The 24795-nt window shown below is 40.0% G+C and overlaps 1 protein-coding gene across 2 annotated transcripts in view; it reads left to right on the top strand.

Moving 5' to 3' along the window:
* EDIL3 (EGF like repeats and discoidin domains 3) overlaps window positions 1-24795 on the top strand; it is a 564630-nt gene that overhangs the window by 123057 nt on the left and 416778 nt on the right. For both annotated transcript variants that reach the window (XM_075271229.1, XM_075271236.1), the window contains one exon: window positions 11361-11489. In XM_075271229.1, coding sequence (XP_075127330.1) covers window positions 11361-11489 — 129 coding nt within the window. The remainder of the gene's footprint in view (window positions 1-11360; window positions 11490-24795) is intronic.

Genomic DNA, 24795 nt, shown 5'->3' with positions numbered 1-24795 from the left:
GTTCTACTCCATAGGGGGTATGTTATATCACTGAGGGTTTTTTTTTTTCCTACTACTTAAATCTGGTATTTGTGTCTGGTTGTATGGCATTCTGTTATGGGCCATGGTATTACTTGCCCATTGGCATTATGACTTGAGATACCCTTGGCCGTGCAGCTATATATATATTACATCCAGGCACCTATGACTATAGTGTGTTGTATTACAATGCATTATATTTACCCCTCAGTGTTATAATCTTAGCCACCTATGGTTAGGTAATTTTTGGTATTTGGCTATTATGTCCCCCCTATTTATGTGTCTTATGTTATTTGTATCACATTATTTTAATCTTGGCATTAATAAAATTTATTAGTTTTATACTAATTTTGTGTGTATTTTTCTTAGTATTTTACTATACATACCGTATATATCAATATCTATCTATCTATCTATCTATCTATCTATAGTGCTACTTGCAATGAAATTTTGTCCAACAAGATATATGGTGTCCATTGTGTGAGAGACCAGAAGCTGCGTTGTATTATTTGTTCTAAATGGAAACCAAACATGTCAACAGGGACTTATATTGGTACATTTTATACACATCACAATATACTGTAGTTTCTCAACACACTGGCTCTGATGCTGCAAGTGAGCCCTCTGCCCTCTTCTCCTGTCCTGTCACTTGTTAATAGGAGGGAAGGGAGAAGACAGGAGATACATTGCTGATAGTAGCTGGTTTACTGTATAGCATGGAGAGGATAGAGTATAATATATGTTGTCCGGATCAGAAGCTGCAGAGGGAGTAAAGTTACCGGTAGGCAGGCTGGAAGATGTGCCGTATACTGGAACACCCCTAAGGCCTACTTTGTATTACGTGGCTTACAGTAGATTGTAGTCATTGCTTAAGCAATGACAAGTTGTAATGTTTAACCAAATTGGAGATTAGTTAAGTTCAGACACATCTGCATAGAGACTGTTACAAGAGATGAGCAAGTAGTACTCGATCGAGTAGGTATTCGATCGAATACTATGGTATTCGAAATACTCGTACTCGATCGAGTACCACTCGCTATTCGAATGGAAAAGTTGAATGCAAAACCAGCATTGATTGGCCGAATGCTATACAGTCGGCCAATCAATGCTGGTTCTTCTCCTACCTTTAGAAGTCTTCTCCGTGCAGCTTCTCCGTGGCGTCTTCCGGCTCTTCATTCACTCTGCCAGGCATCGAGCCTGGGAAGAGCCGACTGCGCATGTCCGCTTGTAGGGCGGGCATGCGCAGTCGGCTCTGCTCAGGCCCGATGCTGGGCAGAGTGAATTCAGAGCCGGAAGATGCCGCAGGGACGCTGCAAGGAGAAGACTTCTCGGAGGATCCAGCCCGACCCTCACTCGTGGACTTGGTAAGTATAATTTGATCGAATGTTGCCTACCCCTGAAACGAGCATTTCCCTCCCATAGACTATTATAGGGTTCGATATTCGATTCGAGTAGTCGAATATTGAGGGGCTACTCAAAACGAATATATCGAACCTCGAACATTTTACTGTTTGCTCATCTCTAACTGTTACGTAATCTTGAATCTGATAGTTCACTAATCCTTTTGAGCAATCATGTGAGTGATTTGATCATTGAACCATCTAAAGGTTTTGCACCTTGAAGCGACAGTCTCTTTTTATCATTATCATAGTAATATATTAGGGTAAGTTCACACTACTGCTATGTATTTTACGTTGCCTTCACCCATCACAGGATGAGAACAATGGACATTAAATGACAGATGCGGACATATCTCTCTTCATTGGTTGTCAATCTGCATTAACCCCAATCTTGCAGGCAAGACTTTTGCTCCCAAAACAAACATGATGGAAGACAGTGTTCGTCATATTATTTATATTGGAGTCAATGGGAATAACCACAGACGGGAGGGGCTCAATAAAACTGTGAGGCCCCTTTGAAAATGGGGACCACATGGGGTCACCATAATGTTAAAATATTTGGTATTTCAATTCCTATTGTTCTAAGATCACTTCTGCTAAATCCATTCAGATTTAGGATTTACCTTGAAACGAGACCTGATGGTTCCTACGTATCTTAGTAAATGCTTGTCGTTGAATAACAATTCCAGAAATGTTGTTGCTCTCCTCTATTATTCCTTCTACAACTTGAAAAATAAAGAAATAAATGACATCATTGATCACACCCAGTTGTCAATGGAATAATAGAGGATTGGCACAATACAGAGTTCTAGGAAAATATTCTTCAGCATTATTATTTCATGGAGAATTTACTAAAAAATGTTCGCAGAGCTGACAGATTCTTTTTAACTCCATTCCATGAATTTCACAATGGTGGGAGATTTCTAAGCCACATAATTCTTGTGCTCTGGTAAATGAATAAAGGCAAGAACAGCAGGAATGGCTTTTATTAGATGGATTGTTGCCCATATAAACATAGGAGGGCAAAGTCTTTTTAGTGTACGCGCCGCTTTATTTCAAGGATGATTTGCTCCGGTCTTTACAACTATGCATTGATGTTCTCACTGCTCATATTTATTGCACATGTACAGTAATTGATTGTATCTTGTCACCCAGCACCACAACATGTCAGCTTGTTCGTGTTACGTTATCAGCAAATGTGACCTAATTGTTCTCCCTTATAGAGTTTCCCTTACTGACAACTTTTTGGGATTCCATTTTATGGTTCTGATAGGGCTTGCAATCACATATGCTATGCACTGATATAATAAAGATCCCCTAATATAATAATGACCCCATACTCCCCAAATCATATGTCATTGCCTGATAATTATTTTCCTCAGATCTTATCCCTAGGTTGCTATTAGCACAAAATCTACAATCTGTGACTACAGTTTAGCTACATTGCCTACTTGAGACTATGGTAGTCTGGGCCACTCCCCTGTCTCATCATTGGTTCAGGCTGCAGCAGACCAGTAGTGGAAACCAATGGTGAGACAGGAGGCGTGTCTCAGACTACCTCAGATTGTCACAGATCTGTATTTTAATAAAGATGATCTTAAAAGCATCCTGGTAGAAAAATATCAGGAGCATAAATACAGATATGTATCCCATGTAGGGAGTGACTTACATATATTTTTTATTATATTTTATTTAATCCTGTCTTGTGGGTTACTTTAAGAAATTTTTACTAGCTTTTTAACTAAGTGGATATATATAAATAGTTAAAACTTTACCAAATTGCTTCATGATCCCAAAACAAAGTTGATGTCATATAATTTACCATAAAAAACTATTTGTATTTACATCAATGTACAAATCTGCCATTGGTGTGCCTACCATGCAAGCAGGCCAAGCAATTGCTACGGGGTCTGTAGAGATTACCCTGCTTTGATCTCTTTTGTTGTCTGGCAGTCCAAGTATTGTAAACCCCTTCCCCGTTTATGGTTTGTCAGACACACGCCTGTCCTGTCAGGAGATTTTAATTAAATTAAAGACAGCAGACCAGGATACAGTCAAATATAATGGGGCATAAAGAGTTAACTATACAACTGGTGTCTTCTTGTGTGAGAAGGTGATGGGTGAGATTCTGGAAGGTCGCTATATTTCCTCCAGATTCCTAACTTATGTGTTGTAAGTAAGGTTACAATTCAGGTAACACCTTAGCTGTGAGATGGCTCCTTCTTTTTTTTTTTTTTTTTTTTTTAATGTAGTTTGTGAGCCCCATATAGGGCTCAAAATGTACATTTTTCCCCTCCCCCCCATCAGTATGTCTTTGTAGTATGGGAGGAAACCCACGCAAACACGGGGAGAGCATACAAACTCCTTGCAGATGTTGTTCCTGGTGGGATTTAAACCCAGGACTCCAGCGCTGCAAGGCTACAGTGCTAACCACTGAGCCACCGCGTTGCCCCGACACCTTCTGTTAACCTACTAGGGAGGGGCCTTAAAACACAAGTGGGAGCTGGGCCTCATTAAAGGCCTATAAAAGATTGCTAAGACCTCTTTTCTGGGCAGATCCTGGGGGGAGAGAGGAGGACCTGGGTTCTGTCCTAACACACTGCAAACTGGTGAGAGTCCAGTCTGAACTGTTGCCTTTACTGTTCTCTGTTTTGACCGTATGGTTGAAGCAAGCCACATGTACAGTTAGGGTATATGCTGTGTAGTTAGTAGCTCAGACGAGCAGTATTTCTGTTATTGTTTTGCCTGAAGTTAAGGTTTATTTTGTTTTGCTGTTTATTGCAAAATAAACATACAGGGTAAGTAAGGTTACAATTCAGGTAACACCTTAGCTGTGAGATGGCTCCTTCTTTTTTTTTTTTTTTTTTTTTTAATGTAGTTTGTGAGCCCCATATAGGGCTCAAAATGTACATTTTTCCCCTCCCCCCCATCAGTATGTCTTTGTAGTATGGGAGGAAACCCACGCAAACACGGGGAGAGCATACAAACTCCTTGCAGATGTTGTTCCTGGTGGGATTTAAACCCAGGACTCCAGCGCTGCAAGGAGTCTGTCTCGGACTATCTGGGTCTACTGCTGTTACCATTGAGCCCATCCTCCCACACTTGGTACACAAGTGTGTATCATGGATATAAGCTATTTATTTATATCCAAGTTCCTAAGACACAGCTACCCTATTGTAAATAATTCACAATCTCTAACATGGGGGTTCGCACTTATGAGTAATGCACCTATGTATACACAGAAGGCTGGATGGGGTCCTTGACCTCTACACATGACACTATCAATCAATGATCATTGACAGCTGATACATCTATTGCTCATCTATTTTTCCTTTTTCCAACTTAAAGAAAATTTCAGTACATTTTCAGGTTTTTATAACAAACTGTGAGTTTTCCTGGAATACACCATAGGTCACATATGGGTAAGAATTATGATCAACAATATTATTTTTTATATTTACCATGTCTTTTTTGAGGCCAGGATAAATGTAACTTCTGACTTTGGAGCCCTGATCTTCGTGTACAGCCCTGCCATCTGCATATAGATTCCATAGCTATGAAGACATATCTAATTCTCCTGTATTTCTAGAAGACCTAGCGATAGAATTGACGCAGCAGGATCGGCTCATCATCACAAACCGAACAGATAAGATTTCTCCTCGCATGTAGTTGTCATGACATCAAATGCCGCCTGTACTTTCAGCTTCATGACTGAGTTTTGAAAACAGTGAAAAGGGCAATGCTAGCGTAAAGGCTACAGGGACTGTTACTTGCAATGGATTTTTTTTTAACCTTCATACTGTATCTTTTTTCCATGATTTGCTTCCTCTTAAGTGTTGCTTGAGGCCTTTCCGGGGCTCTGTCTTACAGAATATGCTGATTCAGTTTACCTAGGGGGGAAATGAAGTGGAAAATTGAATCTGCATTAATATAAGATGCAGGCTTCAGACTTGTTGGTATTGCACAGAGAAAGTTTAAAGCGAATCTTCATGTTTTACTTCTAGAATTAAGGTTTTATGCTCGGCGATTAGCTGCTGTTTACAAAAATGGGAATATTTATGCTTATTTTATAGTAGGAAATGTCTCTCCAAGTCCGTAGAAATCATTCTGATAATAGCACGCTGTACATTGTTACATTTTAAGAATATTTTATGCATTTTATTACAGTCCTGTGCATATTTCTTCAGCAAGAGCACAGTCAGTTTACACGTAAGGAAGTCTACATCTAGAATGTAAATTATATTCAGAGCCATTCCATAAATTCATTCGCACTCACCTGATAATGATGTGTTTAAGGAATAGAGCCGTATACCGTACAGTGTACGTCTACCTGAGGCTGTTCAATGCAGATGGCTACATTTGTTCTTTATTCTAAACCTTGTAACTGTGTATACAACTTCATGTTATTATGAACCACAGCTACAGTACATATTCTATACAGATGATACAGAATTAATTGAAACATTCCACCAATCTTATATTAATATTAACTGATTCTGCATTATGTAATAGTAAGGATTATTGCAAGGTAATAAAATAACATTTAACACTGATGGTATATATTAGGCTAGAGATAATCCAGGAAGACGATACAGAGTGAAATACTAACATTAATACGTTTTTTCGGGCAGAAGATTTTTTTTTTTCTTTTTTGTTTATTTTCTTTAGTGCTAGTAATGGGTTAATAAGTGCACCCATATACCTTTAGCTGTGTTTGGAGTGATTTCTGGGTGTCTCTGGTTGCTTCTGCATCTTCTGAATTTGTTTACAGGTTGTAGCTTCCTGCTCTGCAGCTGCTTGTGTACCATTCACACTACCTCCCTCTCATTCAGTCCCTCTCTTCTCTCACTCCACTACAACTCCCTCCTTGTCTCCTTAGCTAAACTATCTCATACACTACTAGCCCCTCCCCGTATCACTAGCTAATCTATCCCACCCACTACTAGCCCCTCCCCCTGTATCACTAGCTAATTTATCCTGCCCAATACTAGTCCCTCCCCCTGTCTCACTAGATAATCTATCCCACCCACTACTAGCCCCTCCCCTGTCTCACTAGCTAATTTATCCTTCCCACTACTATATCCTCCCCATCTCACTAGCTAATCTATCCCATCCACTACTAGCCCCTCCCCCTGTCTCACTAGCTAATCTATCCTGCCAGCTACTAGACCCTCCCCCTGTCTCACTTGCTAAGGTATCCCACCAACTACTAGCAGAGAGGAAGAGGGGAGGAGCAATTTATGGACACAGGAAGGCATGGGGGTGGAGGGGGTAGTAATGGTGACTTTCCATTTCGGAAGCTGTGAAACAGAACATAACCGGAGTATCAGAACGTTTCCCTGGGGCAGTCACATGACCACCTCAGGGATATGGGTACTTATAGATTTTTTTTAATAGAAGTAAATTAGAAGTTAGGTGGAGGGAGGGGTTGAATATAGGAGTTAATTATCAGTTTATCCTGGACAACCCCTTTAACTAGTAGCCTCTAGGCTTTCAGCTCTCATTCACTTCAATGGGAGCTAAGTTGCAGTACCAGCATACAGTCACTATACGGGGTATAGACCCCATACAGCTGATCTATGCAGAAGCCACTTGGTGCCCCCTTCCCCCATAACATATGTATAGCCTATGCTCAAAATCCTAAATCCTAGACAACCTCTTTAAAAATACACAAATTCTTACCAAGACACTTATTATCAGTCATATCATCAATATTATCTCTGCATTTATGGTCACATTTCATTGCAGGCATATATTAGTTGTGTATAGTTGGTTTTTCTGCCAGATGACTTGCTGGTAGATACCCACAGGATTAGTTTCATTGGTCCCACATTTCTATTCAATATGGTGCATATGTTTTTCTCATATGTAAATTGTGAGAGATCTGTGTTGACATCTTGTATGGAAGCATTGCCAAGTCAGTTCTCCTTCTGGAATGTTGTCTACTTGCCATATGTATCACATTGTCTTACTCTAAGAAAACAAGCAGGGACATTTCCATATTAAAGTAGTGACTATATTATGAATCTATGCAAGCAAATAATGCGGTTAGGGCTTAACGCGGTTAGGCCATAAAGCACAAGTAGATGTATTTGCCTTTGTATAGAAATATTATGGTGCTTTTTTTTGTACATTGCACTGCCTGCGGTATGTTCCCTTTTCCGTTGTTTTCTACCGCTATAGACTTTTGCTCATTCTGCTCGCTCTACCTTGACATTCTATACTCACTTCTGCTCGCAGTATATTACCAGCCTATAAAAATGCAGCTGCAGGCAGAATGTGCGACTGAATCCGATGATGTATATGGACAAATGGTACCAAAATTAGGAATAAAAATGAAAAGGCTGCAGTACACATGTACTTTTATAGACAACTATGTATATTGCACTATGGCAGATTTAGTTCTAATGTAATGGCTAACTTAGTCTGTAGAATCAAATTGTTTTGTTCCAAGGAATAAAACTTCACATCGATAATACTTGGGAAAGAAATGTTTTAGCAAGTTTTGTAATACAGCTGGTTGTAGACATTGCAGTCCTGAGAGTGTTTGGACAGAATTGTGTTTTTAGCTCTAGGATAAGAGGAAATGGAGGTAGTTGATAGTTGTTTTACTTGCTTCCTGGATAGAAATTGACATTTGGTAGACTTGAATATGTACATTTTTGGACACACCACTTATTTTATGTAGCTGTTATTAAAAAAGTATCCCCATCTTATACCGTCATATCAGTATTACTACAAAATGTCATTACATTATAGTTGATGAGAGCGAAACTTCTGAAACTCCCACCAATCCCACAAAAAAAGTGGCTTAGGTCCTATCACCTTTGTATCTTGTCTACAAACTGTTCGGAAAAACTTTTGAAGGAGTAGTAACACCTAAAAGGTTTGTTGGAAAATTTTTAAAATTGAAAAAGAAGAAGGAATGTCATAAACTAAGATAATATAAGATAATCCTTTAATAGTCCCATCATGGGGAAATTCAGTGTGTTACAGCAGCATGGATAATATAGTAATATATTACAAGAAAGAACACATACAAGCTCATAGCAGATAGAAAAGATATTAGGAGTCATAGAAACTAAGAAGAAAAAAAACTCAGAATCATTTAGTTCTCTGTGCAGAGTGATCATCGCTTAGCCTCATGTTGATTATACAGCCATGATGACAAATAAGTTAAATTCACCTGTTGGACCCTCCGGTTGCTGTCCCTCCAGCAGTGCTGTTCTGGTGGTTACTGCTGGCCCCTGTTTACTGCTCTGCATAGATAATGTGCCATATAGTGTATGTACATGGACTGCTGCAGCCAGTCATTGGCCACTCACATGTTATAGACTATATGAGATCATAACTGCAGGCCAGTAAACAGAGATTGTCAGGGACCATTGGAGAGACAGCACTGGAATGGTGTGGAATTAAACAGGTGAGTATATGGTTTTATATTACTGTTTTATTTAAAGGCCCTTCTTTGTCATTGATTTTTTTGGAAATTTTATAATACTGAGGAGAGGTTTTGTCCAAGTAGTTGTGCATTCAATGACCTGGAAATAATATCATATCCCATTGATATATCATTACGTGTAATGGTGGGGAAACTCTTTATCTTCTGAAAAATAGAAACTTTTTGCACAAAGCTAATAAGCATTACATCAATGCATACTCTATTATTTTATATGTGTACACAATGTATTATGCACAGACTTCAATTGTAATGGATCTAGTATTGGGGAAAGCAGCAATTAATTTTATTTTTTTCTAACTATTGTAAGTCATACCGTAAACCAAGCAAATTTGTGCAACCGGCTTTGCTAGACACACCAGATGCCTCTAAACTGATTGTCACATAGCCATGTGCTAAACATTTCACCAACCTATGTAAATTAAATTGGCATATGAGTAGACTGATGAATTTTGTAGCGTTTCTTATTGCTCCATTGTAGAATAAGATGCTATTTAAGATATTTATATGATTTTATATTTATATGTTAATGGTTAATAGAATTGACTTAGCAGGAATGTATTGGAGCCCTTTCCAATGAAACTCCCTTATCTTAGCTAGAATTTGGTTAAAGAGGATCTGTGACCAAGTACAAAATTCTAAACTCCATAAACCATTGAATTATTCCTGGGATCCTGATCAATCTGGCGGTTTTATTTTCAAAATTCATTCATCCGTTGAAAAGATACGACCCCTGAAAGATTACATATAAATTAGCTCTTATTCCCCAAGTGGGCGGGAACCTTTGCTTTTCTCATAGAAATTAAAGGGTTTAGCGACCACTTATAACGTTCCAGGGGCGTATCTTTTGAATAGATGGACAGATCTTAAAGATAACAACGCCAAGCAATGAGAAGCACAGAGAGCGTTAAATGATTTATTGCGTTTAGTAGTTTGTACTTGGTGACAGATCCTCCTTAAGGACTCTACTTATAGATAAGTTCACACTCTACTGATCTGTACTTTGCTTAAAGATTGCAATTTGCCTTGAAAACAATCTTACGCAATGACATGCTAATAAAAGTCTTGAAATCCTTGAAAACCTGCACTTTATCTTCCTCCACATGGTGGTTGCACACAGACGCAAATAGCATAAGCACACCAAATTTTTACGGTTCCCCTCACATGAATCAAGCAAAATGGCAGCTATCTGGCCATCAGTATAAAAAAAACAGAGGCCAGGTAAGGTGTGTAGTTGCAGTGTTTCGGGCAACACCTTAGGCCTTTGACCTTATCATGCAATAATGGATAGAGCTTGAAGTGGGCATATACAGTACAGACCAAAAGTTTGGACACACCTTCTCATTCAAAGAGTTTTCTGTATTTTCATGACTATGAAAACTGTAGATTCACACTGAAGGCATCAAAACTATGAATTAACACATGTGGAATTATACACTTAACAAAAATTTGTGAAACAACTGAAAATATGTCTTATATTCTAGGTTCATCAAAGTAGCCACCTTTTGCTTTGATTACTGTTTTGCACACTCTTGGCATTCTCTTGAGGAGCTTCAAGAGGTAGTCACCAGAAATGGTTTTCACTTCAGAGGTGTGCCCTGTCAGGTTTAATAAGTGGGATTTCTTGCCTTATAAATGGGGTTGGGACCATCAGTAGTGTTGTGCAGAAGTCAGGTGGATACACAGCTGATAGTCCTACTGAATAGACAGAATTTGTATTATGGCAAGAAAAAAGCAGATAAGTAAAGAGAAACGAGTGACCATCATTACTTTAAGAAACGAAGGTCAGTCAGTCCGAAAAATTGGAAAAACTTTGAAAGTGTCCCCAAGTGCAGTTGCAAAAACCATCAAGCGCTACAAAGAAACTGTCTCACATGAGGACCACCACAGGAAAGGAAGACCAAGAGTCACCTTGGTGACTTAAATTCTAAGAAAATTTATAAAGATAAGAACATTCAACACTGAGGTGCCCCATCAACCTTAAATGTGAGAACCCCTCTTTAACAAATGTCTCAGTAGCTGAGAAATGTGCTTTAGTGATGGTGATTTTACACTTTATTCCTTACACCAGATGTTTACTACTAAACTAGATTGTAAGAATTAGCTAAATCAAATGTAAATTTTGTAGATTTTCCCACCAAGATTAGTTTTTGAAATGTCTAATAGGTGATATCTTAATGCTTCCATATTGCTACCAAAGTTTCCTCACAATATTTCCCTTAATCATTTTATATTAACATGGCAATTATTATTTTTTCGTACAGATTTAGCAAAGTTTAAATTGACATTTATCTAATTTTAAATAGACTGTAGCATAAAACTTTAACTTGACTGGTTCAATGGCTTTTCCATTCCAATTGTTTTAAATGATTATGTATTGCTCAAGGTTATCAGATTCAAGGTAAAGTTTGTTATATCGTACATTTGTATAAGATATGTGTAAATGGTGGAATTATTAACCATTGCATGTCTTTCATTGACAGGGGATGTGTGTGAACCCAATCCATGTGAAAATGGAGGAATCTGTTTATCTGGTTTATCCGAGGAGACCTATACATGTGAATGCCCACTTGGCTTCAACGATCCCAACTGTTCTAGTGTTGTGGAGGTTGGTAAGTGCAAGCTTGTGATCACAATGCAGCTTTCTGTTATTGCATGTGTCATCAAATATGTTCTTGTATGGGATACTAGAAATTGAAGTAAAAATCTTAGCTGTATGTTGTCTCTCTGTTACTGATCTGATTGAACCTATTAAGAAGGAGACTCAAAACCATCCAGAAAAAAACCTCATTAATACACTGTCTACCAATAGTATTTTGACACCTGTGGTAGAATAGAAAAACAACATTTATTCATATTCAGTAGTTGGTAGACCCCAGCAGATGCTTCTTTACGGATAGTATTGATCGTCACAATACTCCCGGATGCCTGGTGAAACTCCTCGTGTATGTGAGCCATCGGTTGGGTGCGGTTTCTCTGGCCAGCACTCGTCGGTCTCTATCTCCCAGTTTTGGGGGTCTGCCAACTCAGGGCACATTCCGACAATCACCGTTCACCTTCCACTTAGTAATCACATAGGCCACTGTTGATTTTGGGTAATTCAGTTCGCTTGTTATGTCCCTTAAGGATCGACCATTTCTGTGGTACCCAACAATTACCCCGTTCTCAAAATCGGTCAACTCTGCACTTCGTGGCATCTTGCATGCAACTAATGGCAATGCACTAATGCCAATGCTGTTTCCTATTTAACGGCGGAAGGCGTGACGTACATCATGACCACAGATATCTTCATTTGCATGGGTGTCCAAATACTTATTGGTAGACAGTGTAATATGATTCAGACTCAAATGCCCAAACTTTTAGGAAATTAATGAATTAAATCTATTTAGTCATCTTAAGTAAATATTATACTTTTGCACTACTGCTTTTCACTAATAAATAGTGTTACGCCCCTATAATGAAGTTACTCCATTTCAATCTTAAAGGGGCAGTCTGAATTTTTGCATAAGTACTGTTCCCTTTAATAACTATAGACACGTATCAGATGTCTGTATCAGAGTGACTAAATAAATGGTGGTCTGAAAACTTTTTTATAGAAACTATTTTATAGATGCCATGTGAGTGTTATATAATCCAGAACCATCATGTATTTGCTGGGTAAACGAGTGACTACAAAGAGCTTAGTTATTGGAGGACCTGACATAAATATACAGAGTCCCTGCTAAATTTAGTGGCTATTGTGTAACGTACGAAGGTACTCTTCTAAATGTAATATTTTCTGCCAGGTTTCTGCAATGTTTACGAGACATCATTGATGGTCCCAGCTTTGCAGTGAAAGGCCCTACCAATAAAGTAGTAGTCTGCAAAGTATAAAACCCCTACATGGTTATGTTTGGTAACTTGGAGACAAGGCCAAAATTGGCCGTATTAATGGATATAATACATGTAGCATGATTTATCTTTGTATATGAGACACAATGCAATCTATGTTACAAGGGGATGTCCCCTTTAATAACTATGTTTCAGATGTCTGTATCGCAGTGACTAAACAGTGGTATGAAAATGAATGTCTGAGACTTCAATTCATAGCTATAAAACCTTTATCTATATTTCATAATGTACAGAGTGCGTTCACTTCTACCGCAGTACATGTGACCTTGGCTCCGTGTTGTTCTTAGCGTGAAGTTGTTAATGTTTAAATGAAGCCATTAGTGAAACAATTCTCTGTGTTTTTGCATTTTCATTCTTCACCTTCTAATTAGTTTCTATTGAATCAATAGTTCTTTAAAACTTTGTAACTTTTTATCTGTTCTAGTTAAGCCACACGCAGCTTGCACTTGTAATTAATTCTTCCCGCTGTACTGTTCTCCTACTAATCCATCATTACAGATGTAGCAAAGTTTAACGTAACACTGCTTTGGTGTGACATCTTATCACAGAACGCTGCAAAGCCAATGAAAAAGTACAGTTAAAGAACTTTCGTATTAAATCGGGTATTTGGATTTTGTTCTTTAGTATTTGATCTGTGTCAAGTAAACATTTGGAGCTGATTTTGAAGCCGATTCAAATTCATCTCCAAATTCTTTGTCAAATTGGCCCCTTCCTTCCACTCATGTTAAAGGAAGGCAAAGACAGATTTTTTTGGCTTAGGTTATCACAACGTAATTTGGAAAGGAATTTGCCTCAGAATCTTTTCCAAATTCCAACCATGTTTCCCCAATGGTTAGACTATATCAACTCTAAATTTTCAAGTTGGCCCTTAGGCTTTATACTCGCTGATTTATATCTAGCAGCATCCTGATCCCATTGAAATGAATGGTAAGCAGATTTTGGGGTTGGAGTTTTTTTAAGCAGACTTCTTTTTCAGAATCATCTTCATCAAAAATCAACCTCCAAAACCTCCCTTAAATTCCCAAAGCAGTTTTTTTTCAATCTAATCAAATTCCTCTATTTTAACATAACCTTAAGCTGTGCTACATCTTTATCATATTTCTGCACAAGTATACAAAGATTATGGCTGATTTACAAATCCTCTTTAAAATTTAGACCCTTTAATACGTGCCAGATATATCACAGTGACTCATGTTGGAAGATAAATATGACAAAACTTTAGGGCCCTCTTCCTGTATAGCACACTGACCCATTAATTTCTGTTGGCCCATGCATACGACTGTGTTTTACACAGTTTCATGTGCAGGCCAACAGTCCGGGCTGCAAAACTCAGAACAGGTCCTATTCCTATTTGGTTTTGCAGCTATACTTCCAAAATCCCTATTCATGGGATGAATAGGGTGGCAAAAACATGGCCAGTGCACCGGATGACATCTGTGAGCCGCCCGTGCAACAGCCATGACTTTCAGTCATAGTCGGCTGCCCACTCATGGTAGTGTGCAAAGGGACTTAATTCTAGATTCACACATTGTCAACTCGACCCATGGGTGGCCTAAACATCATGCCAGGAGAAGGACTCCTAGGATACGTTATCTATGCGGCTAGGACTCCCTACCTCCCAGTGACTTACTTTTCCATTCTCCAGCATGATGTTCAATCTGGTAAATCCGGTGCACACGGACCAAGTTTCACAGGTCATGTGAATCTAGGTTTAGACTGTCTAGTCCAAGTTTATATCAGAACTATATATTGGGACAGGTTTACTAACACTGTTTAAGTCTTAGACAGTATAAACCTAAGTCTGAACCTGAATCCGGCACATCTTTAGACTGCCTCATCTAGCTGCATTTTGGTACATGGGGTCTTTGCCTAAAACAGTCAATAAATGTATTGTCTTTGTAAGTGTTAATTTAAAGTTTGGACATTGCATGTTTACCTTTAGTTTAACTGTATGACACAAATACCTTCTATAGTATGTGCACATGTTTGCTATCTATTACAACCACCTCATAGCCAGGGCATTTTAGTTCTAATGGAGCTGTCCTATTCTAAATGAAGATCTGATGGTAAATATTACTTCTGATACAGCTAGTACAGTCAGATTTTTTGTAAATATTCATGCATGCGATAAAAACATGAATCCCTTGATAACTTCTTAAAGTTTGGGACAGCAAAATTAAATATGAGAAGTCCCAAAATTCTTTTGAATTGATTGTCAAATTTGATTATGTCCGAATATCTGAAGTTCTTTGCTCAGTCCTAGTCAGGTGACATGTCTTCCTCTGATAGTCCATTCACTTAAACCACTCTTTTTTGTTAGAGGCTTATAGCTCCAGTCACATAAGATATCAAATGGAACTATAAGAAAGTAAATTCTATCTGTTCATCAGTAAAGTCCATGCTAATGGCCATTTTCTTACAGACTATGCAAATACTAGTGAAGGTGCAGGTATAGATTATAAAATAGTCCAATTTCTCACCACGTTGGGTTTTCTAAGCAACAAAGACAAAAATATCACTACATAAAACCTTTCCTTTACATGCTCTGTCTAAATAAATGGATGAAGCCATTTTACTGTACACAACCTCTCTTGCTATTTATAGGTGTAAATTGTTACATACACAACATCATTAAATGGGTCTTACTTGGCTCTTTACACAAGGCATCTATTCTCACAGGTGCTCTTATAGCAATGCACAATATACACTGAGAAACCTCACATCACATCTTCCTGCAGAACTGAACCTCTAAGTGGGTGGGCTTCTGGGGTATAGTTATACAAGGTACAGAGGCAGCAGTCACTACTGGGTCCTGAACCCTGAGGGTCCTTCTCTAACATAAAATATAAAATATGTCACTAGGTACTAGAGATTTGATTTTTCTGTATCCCCCTCCATCATTCATAGTTATTATACCCGGGGTCTCAGTGGAGGTGGACCCCCTTAGTTGTTGGCTACTATGACTATAACTGTGTTAGCCTATGGGAAGAATATGCAAATCTGCCTTCCATGATGTAATTAGGAAGACAGTTGCTGCCTCAATGTTGCAAACCAATAGAGGGCGCTCACTGGAATGTGCAAGCCTGTCTTAAGACAGGATTCCAGTGAAACAACCCAATAACGGCTGCTCCCTTTAGCCTCATGCCCGACCTTCCAAGACGCCTTTGTTTAGCAATGACGCTGGGATTATTACCAGGTATAGTCTCTCAATCGAGGACAGCTGTTTCAATCTGGTTGGATCTCTTCAGCCCGATGTAGAGAGGACTATAACCTGGTAGAGGTGAGAGGCTTAGACAGGGTTCGGGGGATATTGTCACTCCTTAGGGAGAGACCACCATATAGGCCTCTTGGAAGGTCAGGCATGAGGCTAAAGGGAGCAGCCGTTATTGGGTTGTTTCACTGGAATCCTGTCTTAAGACAGGCTTGCACATTCCAGTGAGCGCCCTCTATTGGTTTGCAACACTGAGGCAGCAACTGTCTTCCTAATTATATCATGGAAGGCAGATTTGCATATTCTTCCCATAGTTCCTTGCAAAGTGGAATGCTAAAGGCTTAACAAGTCTCCACACACCTATATGGTGGTCTCTCCCTAAGGAGTGACAATATCCCCCGAACCCTGTGTTAGCCTAGTAAAGGATGCAGAGAGCTGGTGTCGGTGGAGGTGGACTTCTTGAAAGGTCCTCTTTAACAAGTTTTTCCAAGACTTTTCAATGACTTGTATTGTACTCTATGATGAGTTATAATTCTGCAGAACCTTATTAGTGTCAAATAATCTCTGTTACATTCAGCTCTCATAAGGAGCCATACTATGGACATGTGAATGAGCCCATATATATATATATATATATATATATATATATATATATATATATATATATTACTACGGCAGTTAGTAATAATATGTGTGATCATTCTTATTTTTAGATTAGATATAGATTTTATTCTATCATTATATATTGGAGCTAGGTCTTCCATAACCCTTTTAACTTTATACATTTTAATTGCTATACGTGACATATTCCCCTTTTATCCACAAGTTATTTTTATCCATGCTAGAACTTGTTAAACTATGTAATTTTTCTGCATCTCACTTTTATGGTCTACGCTTGGATTCACACTTATTGTTCTTATGAAGAGGGTGTGAAAACCGCATTAATGTACCATAAGGTGGCCAAGGGTCACATTCTTATATACAGTACTTTCCAATGTCGACAGAAAAACTCTACAATAGATTTCTAAGGTATAGCTCTTAGTTTATTGTGCTGCCTAAGAAAACAAGAAGATTATAGATTCTTTTTCTCAACTTACTGTAAAATCTTCAATCTTTCCTGCCTCCGGGATGCAAGTTATTTCTGTCTGAGGCTTTCCATGTGAGACTGTGGTTTGCAGATTATTGAACAGAGTATGAATACTTAGGTGTCCTCTTGCTAACAAGCTGAAATACTGCTAGACAAACCAATTCATGTTCATCACTCATGGAAAGGTTGAGTTGTCTACACAATAAATCAGAAGAGCCCAATGTGTACGCATCTGTCTATCTATCTGTCTAAATATGGGAAAATAAAATATATGTTTTTTTACGCCTAATGTCAATGAAGTGCCGCATCATTTTCTTTTACTGGATTGCCTTTAACCCATTCATCAGGCTGGCACGTGTGGACTACTTGGCGTGACGCTCTGTTTTTCTATAAGAAGTATATACTGTATATAACACTAGAAATTCATATATTTTAAGCTATACAAGGAAATAAATAAAGCTTGGCTAAATGGATTGATCTATAGGCCTTGGGACTTGGCCCTAATATGAAACCTATTGTAGGACCTCCATGCACTTTGTGCTTTTTACAATACTGGTGTCGTCTTTTGTGGCAGAAGAGCCTTTGGACTCCTAGGCACCAGGACCCTGGTGGGATTGATAACTCTGAACACTCTTTCATGACTGATTCTTGTGCAGTCCTTGTACAGATTAAGCCAAGTATAACATGACTTAATTCGTCTATGATAACAAAAGCCTTCGAAAGCAATGGAGAAAAGCTGGGTTAGGTTTGGGTCCCATGTTTCGGAAAGCCAGAAGTAGAATTGTTCTATTGTATTTGCTATCACTTTTGTAGCCACTCTTGAGTTTGTCTTAAAAAATGCAGAAAAATCTTTAATGAGAAAAGCTTTGTTTCTGCAAGATGGGGCCTTAAAGCATCTGGCAACTGCCTACTTAGGGATGTTCCAGTTTCTTCTTGTAACCCCTGGGAAGGCTTAATTTAAGAAACAGTGTCTACTATCCTGTCTGTACAGCCAGGGATCCAGAGGAGAGTCTCCATTTGAGTCCTTGCTGTTCCTGACCTTTGGTGTGAATACAAGTGAATCATGCCAATCGGTGATGTTGTGGAGGATCGGCGCTAAGTCATTGATTGGCCAATACACTTGTGCATAGGCAGGAAGGAAACAAAGACAGGAGACCTAAACAGAGACTGCCTTCTGGATCTCCTGCAGAATGGACAGGTGAGCATATAAAAAATAAATTGGATCACCCCTTTAGGTAAAAATTTGCAAAATGCTTTAAAGGGGTTGTTCCATCACAAGGATCCTATCTATACTGCTAGTTTATGTGGATTTAAGACTTTTCCTAAATGCATTGCTTTATCAAAACTGCTTTGTTTGGCCGCTATCTTAATTTATTCACTTCATTGTTTACACTCCGTTTCTATGGCCCTTGGGATTTTCTGCCCATTTATCAAGTTATGTGGCTGCCTGCTCTCAGGGGGGGGGGGGGCTGGGAGCAGCTCTGAGCTGTTTGTGTCTTTTAAGTAGCAAAGCTTCTCAGAGAGCTCCAGGATTTCTGAGCTCTTATCAGTCGGTTTAATTGAATTTGGATGATAAGGGCTGAGATAGGGAGTCCGTTACCTCTGTATGTAATGCAAACTGACTCAAATCCAGCTCTACTACATCAGCTTCACACTGTGATAATTCATTTACAACCAATCCTGTGCAAGTGAAACCCCGCCCACCTATGTGCCGAGAAACGCAGGAAGTGAAGAGAGCACAACAGCCTGCAGGTTAGTGAACAAGCTTCATGGGAATACCTCTTTAACTCAACTTTTCTCCATTGCATTTATTGACTTTTGTTGTTGAATTAGTCAAGGTAAAGTTGGCTATATCCTCTTATTGGATCCTCTTCTGGCCATCAAAATTTGCCCCAAATATTGATTGACTAAAGTTGTGTGATGCTATCCTAAGACCACATACTGTGAGTACACAACATCTTAGTAGGTTAACCTGCGGCAAAATCAGTACAAGTATAGTGGAAGGGAATCGACAAATCATATCCACACACTGCCGGAAATAATCTGTTTCTCAAAGAGTCTAGGCCATGGATTTCAGCTTTTGCAATGAAAAGGTTACAACTCACGCTAGCCACACTGGAAATCACATATCAAACACGCAACGCAAGCCAGCTGTATTAGAATCTGGTGTGGGATATCCACTACGGACATACCGGTGAGAACTCAAAATGCGTGGCCATAGTCTAAAGGTATTTTTTTCTAGATGGAAACTTGTAAGTAATTGTCTATTGTTTAGAAGTTTTACTGATCCTATTGTGACTTGTAAATCTACCTTTCCCTCTATCCCTAAAATAATATGACAAGTCCAAAATATACTTTGAAAGATCCATTTTTCTACTGTGCCGAGACTGAGCAACGTCTTCATATTCCGCACAGCGCTACATTTATAAGTCAGCTAATGTTCCCTGTTTGACTTGTAGAGTATTCGCCCTCTGATTTGCATTGTAAAATAGGACAGAATGATAGAAGGTAGAATTCATACATGTCAACGACCTTCAGATAAACAGATCGTAAATATCACTCTACAGATTTTTGGCTGTGTGAGATGCGTGATAAAATATTACTGTTTTCTTCGATGTTGGTTAAACTATACTATTAGGAAAAAAATATTCAATCCTAGTAGTTTTTAGAGATGAGCGAACAGTGTTCTATCGAACACATGTTCGATCGGATATCAGGGTGTTCGCCATGTTCGAATCGAATCGAACACCACGTGGTAAAGTGCGCCAAAATTCGATTCCCCTCCCACCTTCCCTGGCGCCTTTTTTGCACCAATAACAGCGCAGGGGAGGTGGGACAGGAACTACGACACTGGGGGCATTGAAAAAAATTGGAAAAAGTCATTGGCTGCCGAAATCAGGTGACCTCCATTTTAGACGAATAGTGGATTTCAAATCCGGGTCATATGAGAATGTGAACTTTGTGACTATGAGACAGGGATAGCTGTACAGGCAGGGATAGCTAGGGATAACCTTTATTTAGGGGGGAATGTTATTAAAAATAACTTTTTGGGGCTCTATCGGGTGTGTAATTGTGATTTTTGTGAGATAAACTTTTTCCCATAGGGATGCATTGGCCAGCGCTGATTGGCCGAATTCCGTACTCTGGCCAATCAGTGCTGGCCAATGCATTCTATTAGCTTGATGAAGCAGAGTGTGCACAAGGGTTCAAGCGCACCCTCGGCTCTGATGTAGCAGAGCCGAGGCTGCACAAGGGTTCAAGCGCACCCTCGGCTCTGATGTAGGAGAGCCGAGGGTGCACTTGAACCCTTGTGCACCCTCAGCTCTGCTACATCAGAGCCGAGGGTGCGCTTGAACCCTTGTGCACACTCTGCTTCATCAAGCTAATAGAATGCATTGGCCAGCGCTGATTGGCCAATGTATTCTATTAGCCTGATGAAGTAGAGCTGAATGTGTGTGCTAAGCACACACATTCAGCTCTACTTCATCGGGCTAATAGAATGCATTGGCCAGCGCTGATTGGCCAGAGTACGGAACTCGACCAATCAGCGCTGGCTCTGCTGGAGGAGGCGGAGTCTAAGATCGCTCCACACCAGTCTCCATTCAGGTCCGACCTTAGACTCCGCCTCCTCCGGCAGAGCCAGCGCTGATTGGCCGAATTCCGTACTCTGGCCAATCAGCACTGGCTAATGCATTGTATTGGCTTGATGAAGCAGTGCTGAATGTGTGTGCTTAGCACACACATTCAGCTCTACTTCATCGGGCTAATAGAATGCATTGGCCAGCGCTGATTGGCCGAATTCCGTACTCTGGCCAATCAGCACTGGCTAATGCATTGTATTGGCTTGATGAAGCAGTGCTGAATGTGTGTGCTTAGCACACACATTCAGCTCTACTTCATCGGGCTAATAGAATGCATTGGCCAATCAGCGCTGGCCAATGCATTCTATTAGCGTGAACTGAGTTTGCACAGGGGTTCTAGTGCACCCTCGGCTCTGCTACATCAGATTGCTACATCTGATGTAGCAGTGCCGAGTGTGCATCAGATGTGTAGTTGAGCAAAACTGACTCAGCACTGCTAAGTCTGCATTCGCATAGGAATGCATTGGCCAGCCTTCGGCCAATCAGCGCTGGCTCTGCCGGAGGAGGCGGAGTCTAAGGTCGGACCTGAATGGAGACTGGTGTGGAGCTATCTTAGACTCCGCCTCCTCCAGCAGAGCCAGCGCTGATTGGTCGAGTTCCGTACTCTGGCCAATCAGCACTGGCTAATGCATTGTATTGGCTTGATGAAGCAGTGCTGAATGTGTGTGCTTAGCACACACATTCAGCTCTACTTCATCGGGCTAATAGAATGCATTGGCCAATCAGCGCTGGCCAATGCATTCTATTAGCGTGAACTGAGTTTGCACAGGGGTTCTAGTGCACCCTCGGCTCTGCTACATCAGATTGCTACATCTGATGTAGCAGTGCCGAGTGTGCATCAGATGTGTAGTTGAGCAAAACTGACTCAGCACTGCTAAGTCTGCATTCGCATAGGAATGCATTGGCCAGCCTTCGGCCAATCAGCGCTGGCTCTGCCGGAGGAGGCGGAGTCTAAGGTCGGACCTGAATGGAGACTGGTGTGGAGCGATCTTAGACTCTGCCTCCTCCAGCAGAGCCAGCGCTGATTGGCCGAATTCCGTACTCTGGCCAATCAGCACTGGCTAATGCATTGTATTGGCTTGATGAAGCAGTGCTGAATGTGTGTGCTTAGCACACACATTCAGCTCTACTTCATCGGGCTAATAGAATGCATTGGCCAATCAGCGCTGGCCAATGCATTCTATTAGCGTGAACTGAGTTTGCACAGGGGTTCTAGTGCACCCTCGGCTCTGCTACATCAGATTGCTACATCTGATGTAGCAGTGCCGAGTGTGCATCAGATGTGTAGTTGAGCAAAACTGACTCAGCACTGCTAAGTCTGCATTCGCATAGGAATGCATTGGCCAGCCTTCGGCCAATCAGCGCTGGCTCTGCCGGAGGAGGCGGAGTCTAAGGTCGGACCTGAATGGAGACTGGTGTGGAGCTATCTTAGACTCCGCCTCCTCCAGCAGAGCCAGCGCTGATTGGTCGAGTTCCGTACTCTGGCCAATCAGCACTGGCCAATGCATTTCTATGGGGAAAAGTTAGCTTGCGAAAATCGCAAACTGACAGGGATTTCCATGAAATAAAGTGACTTTTATGCCCCCAGACATGCTTCCCCTGCTGTCCCAGTGTCATTCCAGGGTGTTGGTATCATTTCCTGGGGTGTCATAGTGGACTTGGTGACCCTCCAGACACGAATTTGGGTTTCCCCCTTAACGAGTTTATGTTCCCCATAGACTATAATGGGGTTCGAAACCCATTCGAACACTCGAACAGTGAGCGGCTGTTCGAATCGAATTTCGAACCTCGAACATTTTAGTGTTCGCTCATCTCTAGTAGTTTTATCATGAATAATAACTCAGCATGCTGCTTAGACTTAATGGAATAATCAAAAAGACTACACTCTAGCCAAAACTATGTTTTTAAGAAGCCAAATACGTAATACAACTGTTGTGTAATGAGCCTTGTCTATAAAAAATGAGCCTCTTTATAATGAGATGTCAAAGTATTGATGCAAGTGTCTTTATTTTTGCATAATAGCACATTGAAAATGAGGTTTATGTTTGATTTGGCGCAAAATTGGATGGAAACCCACTGAACTGCAAGAATTACCCATTTCACACACACGTTCAGAATAGGTGATATGGTTTCAGGTTGTAACTTTTAACATGTCTGTGATGGGTGTGGATCGATTTAATATAGTGCTGTCTTAAGAAACTTTTATGATGTGGAAATAATTTTTTACTCCATGGTATGAAAAAAAAATAAAGTAAGGGGATTTATTAAAATCGGTATGACAGTTTTCTCCAGAATCTTCCAAAAAATTGTAACGCTGTTTCCGTCTTCTGATCTGCTTGACACTTTTTTTTTATTTAGAAAAGTGGTTGGAACAGGAAGGAGATCAAGGTGGACAGGAATGCCTCAGCCCGACAGACTTACTTTAAGACTAAGCCCCACTTAGTGGCCGCAGCCAAAAACTGATACGGGAAAAAAAGCGGCAGAAGCAAATTGCGGTTTTTCCCGAAGAGTTTTTCACAGAAGGTCTGTAGAGTTTTCCTCTGCGGACTTTCTGCTTCAATTATACCTATATGGAAAACGCTAGCATTTCTGTAGGTATAATTGACAGGCTGCGATTTACGGTTTTTGAAATTGTCCACTGCGGATATTTTTCTGCAATGTGTGGATGGGATTAGCCAGAATCCCATCCACTCTGCGGGTATTGAAAAATCGCAGCTTTTTTGTTATGTGGGGCCGTGGCCTAAATTACTCTACAAAACTGGCACGTGTTATACCTAAAATCTATGTCAGTCACTGACTGGCATAGATTTTAATTTTGGTGCCTGGGACCTTACATAAGCCGGAGTTATTAAACGTTTGTAGTCTCTTATTGGTACAGGTGCATCTCACATCAGCAAGAGAAACAATTGACCCTTGGTTCACATCTGCGTTTGGTAATCCATTCAGGAAGTCCACATGGGGACCCCCCGAGCAGACTACCGAAAGCATTTGCAAGCAGTGTTCAGTGAAAGCACATGGACCCCATAGACTACAATGGGGTTTGTGTGCTTGCCATGAGATCTCCACATGAGTCATGTGGACAGGAAAGTAAATTGTGAAATACTTTCCTGTCTGTATGTACCCTACAGAAATCTTGCGGCAAGCACATGGACCCCATTATAGTCTATGGGGTCTGTAAGCTTTCACTGCATATCACTTGCAAATGCGTTTGGTAGTCCATTAAGGGGGTCCCCATGCGGAGTCCCCCAAACGGATTACTGACGCAGATGTGAATGAGGCCTAAGACATAGTAAACTTCAATCTTGATAAATTCTCCACACTATCCAATGTCTTTGAAGTGCTATAACAAGATTATGATATTACATAGAAAATAGTGGAAAGTCTTAAAACATATACACGAGTCCGGAGACATTGTTCACACTACTAAAAGGTCTGAATGCCTTTCCACAAGCACCACAGCCAGTGCCAGCTGGATTGTCAATTCAGTATGTCTATAAATAGCCATAACCCATCATGGGGGTAGTCATTTCCTTTAGGTGATCATTTCCTGGAGATATTAGATGACTAATACAGCCCGAAGAGTCAAAGACTCCTAATCTTTTTCTGGATTTGATAACCAGCAAGTCAGGTATAGTTGAAAGATAGAAAAGGTATAAAACCATACTTTCATGTGCTGTAAAGAAATTCACAATAGTTATTTGCAGTAAAACTACCATTTATAATAATATTCTGTATAGCTTGAGGTCTGTAAAAGCCATTGAGTGAAGTGATATATCCCCGGTAAGGTAGGTGCACTTCCAGCAGATTACATAAAAATCATTAATGTCAGACTTTGCTGAATCACATGTGAAAGCGGCAATGACGCCTGTGATCATAACATAATGGCTTACCCTGCAAAACAGTAACAAATAAATTCCATAAAACTTCCTAAAATTACATTAAAGTTTCCCTCAAGCACTAAAGTGTTTTATTGTTTTTTCTGCAATATAATAACCGTTTCCATTGGTTTTATCATAAGTCAACTATGATAGCGGTAATATATGTTTTTTAGGTCATTATGTCAACAATGTGCCGCAAAATGAGTTTTA

The sequence above is a fragment of the Leptodactylus fuscus genome, chromosome 1 (genome assembly GCF_031893055.1).
Source record: "Leptodactylus fuscus isolate aLepFus1 chromosome 1, aLepFus1.hap2, whole genome shotgun sequence".
NCBI classification, from domain to species: Eukaryota; Metazoa; Chordata; class Amphibia; order Anura; family Leptodactylidae; genus Leptodactylus; species Leptodactylus fuscus.
This window is presented reverse-complemented; position numbering and strand designations above follow the sequence as displayed.